The following is a 10,702-nucleotide window of genomic DNA, read 5'->3' on the forward strand; positions in this document are numbered from 1 at the left end:
GGAGGAAGTGTTGGGTATTCTAAAGGGCATTAAGGTGGACAAGTCCCCAGGTCCGGATGGGATCTATCCCAGGTTACTGAGGGAAGCGAGAGAGGAAATAGCTGGGGCCTTAACAGATATCTTTGCAGCATCCTTAAACACGGGTGAGGTCCCGGAGGACTGGAGAATTGCTAATGTTGTCCCCTTGTTTAAGAAGGGTAGCAGGGATAATCCAGGTAATTATAGACCGGTGAGCCTGACGTCAGTGGTAGGGAAGCTGCTGGAGAAGATACTGAGGGATAGGATCTATTCCCATTTGGAAGAAAATGGGCTCATCAGTGATAGGCAACATGGTTTTGTGCAGGGAAGGTCATGTCTTACCAACTTAATAGAATTCTTTGAGGAAGTGACAAAGTTGATTGATGAGGGAAGGGCTGTCGATGTCATATACATGGACTTCAGTAAGGCGTTTGATAAGGTTCCCCATGGCAGGCTGATGGAGAAAGTGAAGGCGCTTGGGGTCCAAGGTGTACTAGCTAGATGGATAAAGAACTGGCTGGGCAACAGGAGACAGAGAGTAGCAGTAGAGGGGAGTTTCTCAAAATGGAGACGTGTGACCAGTGGTGTTCCACAGGGATCCGTGCTGGGACCACTGTTGTTTGTGATATACATTAATGATTTGGAGGAAAGTATAGGTGGACTGATTAGCAAGTTTGCAGACGACACTAAGATTGGTGGAGTAGCAGATAGTGAAGGGGACTGTCAGAGAATACAGCAGAATATAGATAGATTAGAGAGTTGGGCAGAGAAATGGCAGATGGAGTTCAATCAGGGCAAATGCGAGGTGATGCATTTTGGAAGATCCAATTCAAGAGTGAACTATACAGTAAATGGAAAAGTCCTGGGGAAAATTGATGTCCAGAGAGATTTGGGTGTTCAGGTCCACTGTTCCCTGAAGGTGGCAACGCAGGTAAATAGAGTGGTCAAGAAGGCATACGGCATGCTTTCCTTCATCGGACGGGGCATTGAGTACAAGAGTTGGCAGGTCATGTTACAGTTGTATAGGACTTTGGTTCGGCCACATTTGGAATACTGCGTACAGTTCTGGTCGCCACATTATCAAAAGGATGTGGATGCTTTGGAGAGGGTGCAGAGGAGGTTCACCAGGATGTTGCCTGGTATGGAGGGCGCTAGCTATGAAGAGAGGTTGAGTAGATTAGGATTATTTTCATTAGAAAGACGGAGGTTGAGGGGGGACCTGATTGAGGTGTACAAAATCATGAGAGGTATAGACAGGGTGGACAGCAAGAGGCTTTTTCCCAGAGTGGGGGTTTCAATTACTAGAGGACACGAGTTCAAAGTGAAAGGGGAAATGTTTAGGGGGGATATGCGTGGAAAGTTCTTTACGCAGAGGGTGGTGGGCACCTGGAACGCGTTGCCAGCGGAGGTGGTAGATGCGGGCACGATGGAGTCTTTTAAGATGTATCTAGACAGATACATGAATGGGCAGGAAGAAAAGAGATACAGAACCTTAGAAAATAGGCGACATGTTTAGAGAGAGGATCTGGATCGGCGCAGGCTTGGAGGGCCGAAGGGCCTGTTCCTGTGCTGTAATTATCTTTGTTCTTTATATGTCCAATTACCTTTTGAGAATTCCTGTGGAATCTGTTTCCATCGCCCTTTCAGCTAATGCATTCCAGATCTTAATAACCATCTTTGGGGAAAGAAAATTCTCCTTCTTGTTCTTTTGGCAATCATTTTAAATTTATGACAACTGGTTACTGCTAGAGGAAACAGTTTCTCTCTACTTGCTGTATCAAAATGTTGTATTTAATACCCCTATTTACAAAGACAAGTAGCCCACACATACTCTTAACCACTTTATCAATTAGCACTGCCACCTTCAAGAATTTGTGAATATTCACCTCCAGATCCTTTTAGTTCTTGTACCTCCTTCCCCCACCCCGACTCACCAGCACCATTTAGACTATACTGCCTCTCCAGGTCATTTCTCCAAAGTACATCACCAGACATCTGTCTCCAATAAATTTCACCAGTCTGTTTGTGACCTCCTGAAGCCTGCTGATATTCTGTAACTATATATTACGTTGCCATGTTATGTACCATCCGCACACTTCAATAATGTACTCTCTCAACCCAAGTCTAGATCATTTCTATAGAACAAAAACAATAGTCCCAATATTGACCCCTGGTAGACCCCACTGCACACTGTATACTTCTCTCCAGTCAGAAACACGTCTGTTCACCACTACTGCCTGCCTCCTATCCCTTAGCCAATTTCCCAGCCTTTACCACTAACCCTTTAATTCCATAAGCCTCCTCTTGCCCCTTTTCATCTCACCTTAACTGTAATGTCGTTTCTCCTAAATTCCCTAATGGGTTTATTAGTGACTATCTTATATTGATGGGGGCTAGTTCCATTGTTCTGAACAAGTGGATCTACTCCATCATAATCCTAAAGACCTTGATCAGATCAACCCTCAGCGTTTTTTCAAGAGAGAAGAGCCTCAGCCTGTTCAGTTTGACCCGATAATTATAATTTCTCAGGTGTATATTCTTAAATCTATGACAGACATTAGGACATAAAGAATCATACCCACTGTTTGTAGAGTGCCTCAGGTAGGAGTGAGGCTTCACTGGCCCTATCAAAGACAGACAGCAACTTCTCCAGTCTCTGAAACACAGATAGAAAGGAGAGAATTAAAGCAGCCCCTGCAGGACCAGCTGCATGAGATCAGAACACAAGCCGAGACGGCGCTCAATCTGGATGGAGAGGAATCTCTGCCCTTGAACTCACCTTCTTTCGAAGAACCTCATTGTTGGTTCTTCGTTTAAGCCTCTCCAGGCAGTAAGTGATGTAACATTTCCACATAGCCTCTGCAATCAGAACACACCCAACTGGTAAAAGTCAGCTTAACTGGGCCAGAGAAAAGCAATGACAAACCTACAGCAAACAACCTCCCTCCAAGCACCATCAGGCTCTGCCTCTGAAGGAATGAGTCAAGTTGGGGCCGGGCACCCCCCCTTCCTCCACCCAAATCCCCCTCCCACGCCAACTCACTTTCCCCACCCACTTCTCCTCCCATCCCTTCCTCCCTCCGCAGGCCCCAGCTGGGGTGGAATCAGCACAGACCTGTTGTCACGGAGACTACCGCTTCCTCATACACAGCCCAGCAACGCTCCTCCCTGCGAATGATATCAGAAGCTTTTCTCTGTTGGCTACATTCAGTCGATGGCAGCGACTCAGTGTCTAACTCTCGCCTGGCCATGAAGTCCCAGGTCAGCGCGTGGTTTGGGTGCAGTGTTTGCAGGCTGCAGGAACAAGGTGAATCATCAAATCACAGCACAACAGCTCTCTTCCTGCCCCAAAGCACGGCAACGCCGCCCCCTTCCCGCAGCCCCTCCCCAAGCACGGCAACCCCCCCCCCCCCCCCCCCTTTACGCACCCTCTCCCTTTCCCGCACCCCTCCCCAGGCATGGCAACTCCCCGCCCCCTTCACATACCTCCCCGCCCCCTTCCCGCAGCCCCTCCCCAGGCACGGCAACGCCCCCTCCCCTTCCCACAGCCCCTCCCCAGGCACGGCAACCCCCCCCCACCCCCTTTCGCACCCTCTCCCTTTCCCGCACCCCTCCCCAGGCACGGAAACATCCCCTCCTCTTCACGCAGACCCTCCCCATCCACGGCAACACACCCCCCCACTTCACGCAGACCCTCCCCAACCACGGCAACACACCCCCCACTTCACGCAGACCCTCCCCAGACACAACAACCCCACCCCCCCCAAAAAAGCCCCTCCCCAGACACGGCGCACCCCCCACCTGCCCACTGACACAGTGCACCTCCCACACTACCACCACCATACTCACTCCTCCACAATCTCTTTCTGAAGGTCCTGTGTGAAGTTAAACAGCTCTGCAATTGTCCAGAACGACAGGTGGAACTCAGCATTCCCTGAACACAAACACAAAGTGAGAGAGAGCAGGCTCCCGTATACCCGAGCTCGAGTGTGAGCGGGCTCCCGTATACCCGAGCTCGAGTGTGAGCGGGCTCCCGTATACCCGTGCGCGAGTGTGAGCGGGCTCCCGTATACCCGTGCGCGAGTGTGAGCGGGCTCCCGTATACCCGAGCTCGAGTGTGAGCGGGCTCCCGTATACCCGAGCTCGAGTGTGAGCGGGCTCCCGTATACCCGAGCTCGAGTGTGAGCGGGCTCCCGTATACCCCTGCGCGAGTGTGAGCGGGCTCCTGTATACCCGAGCTCGAGTGTGAGCGGGCTCCTGTATACCCGTGCGCGAGTGTGAGCGGGCTCCTTTATACCCGTGCGCGAGTGAGAGCAGGCTCCTGTATACCCGAGCGCGAGTGTGAGCGGGCTCCTGTATACCCGAGCGCGAGTGCGAGCGGGCTCCTGTATACCTGAGCGCGAGTGGGCTCCTGTATACCCGAGCGCGAGTGCGAGCGGGCTCCTGTATACCCGAGCTCGAGTGGGCTCCTGTATACCCGAGCGCGAGTGCGAGCGGGCTCCTGTATACCTGAGCGCGAGTGGGCTCCTGTATACCCGAGCGCGAGTGCGAGCGGGCTCCTGTATACCCGAGCTCGAGTGTGAGCGGGCTCCTGTATACCCGAGCGCGAGTGTGAGCGGGCTCCTGTATACCCGAGCGCGAGTGTGAGCGGGCTCCCGTATACCCGAGCGCGGGTGTGAGCGGGCTCCCGTATACCCGAGCTCGAGTGTGAGCGGGCTCCCGTATACCCCTGCGCGAGTGTGAGCGGGCTCCTTTATACCCGTGCGCGAGTGTGAGCGGGCTCCTTTATACCCGTGCGCGAGTGAGAGCGGGCTCCTGTATACCCGAGCTCGAGTGTGAGCGGGCTCCTGTATACCCGAGCGCGAGTGTGAGCGGGCTCCTGTATACCCGAGCGCGAGTGTGAGCGGGCTCCTGTATACCCGAGCGCGAGTGTGAGCGGGCTCCTGTATACCCGAGCGCGAGTGTGAGCGGGCTCCTGTATACCCGAGCGCGAGTGTGAGCGGGCTCCTGTATACCCGAGCGCGAGTGTGAGCGGGCTCCTGTATACCCGAGCGCGAGTGTGAGCGGGCTCCTGTATACCCGAGCGCGAGTGTGAGCGGGCTCCTGTATACCCGAGCGCGAGTGTGAGCGGGCTCCTGTATACCCGAGCGCGAGTGTGAGCGGGCTCCTGTATACCCGAGCGCGAGTGTGAGCGGGCTCCTGTATACCCGAGCGCGAGTGTGAGCGGGCTCCTGTATACCCGAGCGCGAGTGTGAGCGGGCTCCTGTATACCCGAGCGCGAGTGTGAGCAGGCTCCTGTATACCCGAGCGCGGGTGTGAGCAGGCTCCTGTATACCCGAGCGCGAGTGTGAGCAGGCTCCTGTATACCCAAGCGCGGGTGTGAGCAGGCTCCTGTATACCCATGCTCCAGTGTGAGCAGGCTCCTTTATACCCGAGCTCCAGTGTGAGCATGCTCCTGTATACCCGAGCTCCAGTGTGAGCAGGCTTCCGTATACCCGAGCTCGAGTGTGAGCAGGCTCCTGTATACCCGAGCTCCAGTGTGAGCAGGCTCCTGTATACCCGAGCTCGAGTGTGAGCAGACTCCTGTATACCCGAGCTCGAGTGTGAGCAGACTTCTGTATACCCGAGCTCCAGTGTGAGCAGGCTCCTGTATACCCGAGCTCCAGTGTGAGCAGGCTCCTGTATACCCGAGCTCGAGTGTGAGCAGGCTCCTGTATACCCGAGCTCGAGTGTGAGCAGGCTCCTGTATACCCGAGCTCGAGTGTGAGCAGGCTCCTGTGTACCCGAGCTCCAGTGTGAGCAGGTGTTACAACAGTTTCCAGTTCTGCAGCACCCTCTCCTCCTCGCAGCCTCCACTCACAGCCCTGCTGCAATGGTAATGGGGATATTGTGTCAAGCAGCCATTCTAAACCTCTGCATTCCACACTATGGGATTCCATCACTCAAGCATCACATCCTTTCGGAGGGGTTGGGGGGATGGGGAGTGGGTGTCACACACACGCTATGTTTTCCCTGTCTCTCTCTGATGCTCTGTGTGATTATATTTGTGTCGCTCCTCTTTCTACTGGGCACTATTATCCCTGGCACTGAAGGGAACAACCCCTTCCCCACTGCTCCTTGGGAGAGCAGCCCAGGAGTGCGGGTTCAGGGCAGAAACTTACCATGGACTTTTTGAATGGCATTCTTGTACACAACACGAGCCAACTCTCCGCGGACAATCTCCTCGGGATACTCCGTTTCAGCCTAAAGACACACACCACGTGGCAGCATTAATATGCCAGGAATACACCAACACCATCAGGAACTGGAGACACTGTCCCTCACCATCATTCTGCCCCTTTGCATCAAGACAGCGTCTGATATTCACTTGCTCAAAGAAAACACAACCTCAGGTCTGAGCCCCATTTCTGCATCAAACCACCCCCCCCACCCCACCATATCCACCCCCACTCGTACACCCAACCTCACCCACCCACCCCCACTCCTACAACCTCATCCACTCCCTCCTCCTCCTACCAACAGACCATCCCCCATCCACACCCCTCCACAATATCTGCAACCAGTCTGTGCCTGCCGTTTCTCTATTTGCACCATTTCACACTTGCACCTCACCCCTCCACCGCACCCCCCCGAGCTCTCAACACCCTCTTTAGCTCCATACCAGCTCCAGTTTTGCCGCCTCCAACAGTTCCTTCTCCTTCTGCACCTTCTCCGCATGCATCAGCTCCATCCGGAAATACTGGGCAAAAAAAAACAAGTGATCAGTAGCTCCTCTGCCGCAGACTAGCCTCCAGCCCCAGCCTTGCAGACTAGCCCCCACCCCCACAACCTCACAGACTAGCGACCCTGTTCCCCCCACCCCGGACTGGTTCCCCCGTCCCGCAGACTAGCGACCCTGTTCCCCCCACCCCGCAGACTAGCGACCCTGTTCCCCCCACCCCGGACTGGTTCCCCCGTCCCGCAGACTAGCGACCCTGTTCCCCCCACCCCGGACTGGCTCCCCCCACACCGCAGACTAGCGACCCTGGCCCCCCACCGGACTGGTTCCCCCATCCCGCAGACTAGCGACCCTGTTCCCCCCCACCCCGGACTTGTTCCCCCGTCCTGCAGACTAGCGACCCTGTTCCCCGGACTGGTTCCCATCAACCGCCGGACCGGCAGCCCTGCCCCCTCTTTCCATGCTCCTCTTCGGGTGCAGGTTCAGGTTAGAAAAGGCAAGTAAAGGAACCCATTCCTAGAACAGCCCCTACCTCCTGATACAGTTTCTGAGAGTCTGGGTGGAAGCGCAAAGCTCGCAAGAACAAATGCCTCGCGTTCTCAGACGATAATCGATCCTCCATTTCCCACTTTGCTGCCATGATCCATAAAGCTGGAAGTAGATGAAAGGAATAAATAAAGATGCAGGAAAGGCACCGGGCACAATGTCTGGCACAGGTTAGACCACTGGTCCGAGATGCTAAACTTACCCACACTGGGTATGGACCGCACAAAATGGGCACCTATCTTACCTGGTTTGTCTGGGTGAATGGCCAACATGGCAGAAAAAACCTTGCTCAGCTTCATCTTGGCATTCTGCGAAAGGAACAACAACTGTAACATCTGTCTCTTCAACATCCACCCGTAGAGATATAGTCAGTAACACAGGGAGCTGGGGGGAGAGGGGTTACTGAGGGACAGTGTGAGGGAGCTGGATTAACATCAGTAGAGATACAGTCAGTAACACAGGGCGCTGGCAGGAGAGGGGTTACTGAGTGACTGTGTGAGGGAGCTGGATTAACATCAGTCGAGATACAGTCAGTAACACAGGGCGCTGGGGAGAGAGGGGTTACTGAGTGAGAGTGTGAGGGAGCTGGATTAACATCAGTCGAGATACAGTCAGTAACACAGGGCGCTGGGGGGAGAGGGATTACTGAGTGACAGTGTGAGGGAGCTGGATTAACATCAGTAGAGATACAGTCAGTAACACAGGGCGCTGGGGGGAGAGGGGTTACTGAGGGACAGTGTGAGGGAGCTGGATTAACATCAGTAGAGATACAGTCAGTAACACAGGGCGCTGGGGGGAGAGGGGTTACTGAGGGACAGTGTGAGGGAGCTGGATTAACATCAGTAGAGATACAGTCAGTAACACAGGGCGCTGGCAGGAGAGGGGTTACTGAGTGACTGTGTGAGGGAGCTGGATTAACATCAGTCGAGATACAGTCAGTAACACAGGGCGCTGGGGGGAGAGGGGTTACTGAGTGACAGTGTGAGGGAGCTAGATTAACATCAGTAGAGATACAATCAGTAACACAGGGCACTGGCAGGAGAGGGGTTACTGAGTGACAGTGTGAGGGAGCTGGATTAACATCAGTAGAGATACAGTCAGTAACACAGGGCGCTGGCAGGAGAGGGGTTACTGAGTGACTGTGAGGGAGCTGGATTAACATCAGTAGAGATACAGTCAGTAACACAGGGCGCTGGGGGAGAGGGGTTACTGAGTGACAGTGTGAGGGAGCTGGATTAACATCAGTAGAGATACAGTCAGTAACACAGGGCGCTGGGGGGAGAGGGGTTACTGAGTGACTGTGTGAGGGAGCTGGATTATCAGTAGAGATACAGTCAGTAACACAGGGCGCTGGGGGAAGAGGGGTTACTGAGTGACTGTGTGAGGGAGCTGGATTATCAGTAGAGATACAGTCAGTAACACAGGGTGCTGGGGGAGAGGGATTACTGAGTGACAGTGTGAGGGAGCTGGATTAACATCAGTAGAGATACAGTCAGTAACACAGGGCGCTGGGGGAGAGGGATTACTGAGTGACAGTGTGAGGGAGCTGGATTAAGATGAAGAGAGATGGACACGAATCCTGGCGGTTAGAAAAGGAAATACTTACCCATTTCTTGCAGAAGGTGATGTGTGATAACCAGAATTGAATGTCGCCCTGTAACACAAAGTCAACACCTTCAGTCAAATTGCAGTGAGCACCTTCAACTATCCCTTTAACGCGAGGAGTTGTCACTGATGCTGTGACCTGCCCAGCCTTACCTTCCATTTGGTCAGGGCTCGTTTAAACAATCCATGAATCCGGTTAACAATGGCGTATTCAATCTCCTCTTTCTTAAAGGTGTAGCCGACTCGCTGTGGCAAGGGAGTGAATGTGTTTAAAAAGTGTCATATTACAGTCAGAAATAGTTTCATCTTTTCAAAGAAACTTGGTTCTCACTCACCGCTCGCCTCTTCTTGATCAATTCCAGAAAGTTAATTTCATACTAAAAAATAAATCAAAACACCACTCAATGGAAAAGTTGCACAAACTCCACACATGAAGCCCTCATTCAGCTGGCGGGGAGCACGTGTGGAGAGCAGGTGGATTGGAGAGGAGTGGGAAGAGGTGAAGGAGGGATAGCAAGAGCGAGGCTAGGTGGGGATTGGGGAAATGGGAGCTCGGGAGGGGATAGCAGGGGTGGGTGATAGGATCAGGGTTGTTGGATTGGGATGGGGGTGGGGGGAGTGAGGGAAGGGTAGGAACTGAGGGAAAGGAGAGGGAGGACTGATGGAGGGATAGCGGAGGGTAGGTAGTAGGATCAGGGTGGGCAGGTTGGGGGCAGAGAGGGAAGGGTAGGAACAGGTAGAGGGGGAGAGCTGTGGTGGGTGGCAGGATCGGGCGAGGGGGGATCGGGGGGGGATGGGGGGGATTGGGCGTGGGGGGAAGGGGCGAGGGGGGGATTGGGCGATTGGCGCTGTGCCGGTCAGACAGATCCATGCTATACACTAACACGCTCCCTGGCACCCCCTACAGGTTTGTTAATGTGTGTGCTGCTCCAATGTTCGTCACTCACCTGGATATAGCTGATGAAGCTCTCCTTACTGAGTGCTCGCCTGTGCACTTTATGTTCCAAGGCTGTCACCTTCTTCATTAATGCTCTTCAAAAATAAACAAAATCAACATCACAGAGAGGCAGACAGAGTGAGACAACAACTTGCATTTGTATATTAATGGAGTTTAAAATCCCAAGGTGATCAAGCGCAATTTCACACCGAGCCACAAAAGGACTTATTAGGTCAGATGACCAAAAGCTTGTTCAAATTGGTAGGTTTTAGGAGTGTCATGAAGGAAGAAAGTGAGGTAGAAACACAGAAAATTTACGGCAGAGAAACAGGTCAATCAGCACATAGTGTCTGCGTCAGCCAGAAAGAGCTACCCGGCCTAATCCCATTTTCCAGCTCTTGGTTCGTAGCCCTGTAGGTTCCAGCACCTCAAGTGCAAATCCAAATTGATTTATTTATTTTGTTTTAAGTGTGATGAGGGTTTCTGCCTCGACTGCCCTTTCAGGCAGAGTTCCAGAACCCCAGCACCGTCTGAGTGAAAAAAAAGTCTCAACTCCCCTCTAATTCTACTACCATTTACTTTAAACCTCTGCCCCCTAGTTGCTGACCGCTCTGTGAAGGGAAAAGGGGCCCTCCTAGCCACTCTATCTAGGCCCCTCAAATAAGTCTCCCCTCAGGCTCCTTTATTCCAAATGGAAAAAAGCCCCAGTCTATCCAATCTTTCTTCACAGCAAAAATTTTCCATTCCTGGCAACATCCTTGCAAATCTCCTCTATACCCCCTCTAGTGCAATCAACTTCCTGTAATGTTGTGATCAGAAGCGTACATGGTGCTTTAGCTGTGACCTAACTCGCGTTTTATATAGTTTGAGCATAACCT

General features: G+C 53.0%; 1 protein-coding gene across 1 annotated transcript in view; it reads right to left on the reverse strand.

The window, feature by feature from the left end:
• The window catches only part of utp6 (UTP6 small subunit processome component), a 30,841-nt gene extending 20,901 nt beyond the window's left edge, over positions 1-9,940 (reverse strand). Inside the window, exons 1-12 of the mRNA XM_068027951.1 lie at positions 9,835-9,940; positions 9,223-9,264; positions 9,041-9,133; positions 8,889-8,936; positions 7,527-7,590; positions 7,269-7,387; positions 6,680-6,757; positions 6,180-6,261; positions 3,868-3,952; positions 3,134-3,312; positions 2,798-2,877; positions 2,597-2,674 (exon numbers count right to left, since the gene is read on the reverse strand). Coding sequence (XP_067884052.1) covers positions 2,597-2,674; positions 2,798-2,877; positions 3,134-3,312; positions 3,868-3,952; positions 6,180-6,261; positions 6,680-6,757; positions 7,269-7,387; positions 7,527-7,590; positions 8,889-8,936; positions 9,041-9,133; positions 9,223-9,264; positions 9,835-9,912 — 1,026 coding nt within the window. The 5' untranslated portion in view covers positions 9,913-9,940. The remainder of the gene's footprint in view (positions 1-2,596; positions 2,675-2,797; positions 2,878-3,133; positions 3,313-3,867; positions 3,953-6,179; positions 6,262-6,679; positions 6,758-7,268; positions 7,388-7,526; positions 7,591-8,888; positions 8,937-9,040; positions 9,134-9,222; positions 9,265-9,834) is intronic.
• Positions 9,941-10,702: the final 762 nt, after the last annotated feature.

The sequence above is a fragment of the Heterodontus francisci genome, unplaced genomic scaffold (genome assembly GCF_036365525.1).
Source record: "Heterodontus francisci isolate sHetFra1 unplaced genomic scaffold, sHetFra1.hap1 HAP1_SCAFFOLD_405, whole genome shotgun sequence".
NCBI lineage: Eukaryota > Metazoa > Chordata > Chondrichthyes > Heterodontiformes > Heterodontidae > Heterodontus > Heterodontus francisci.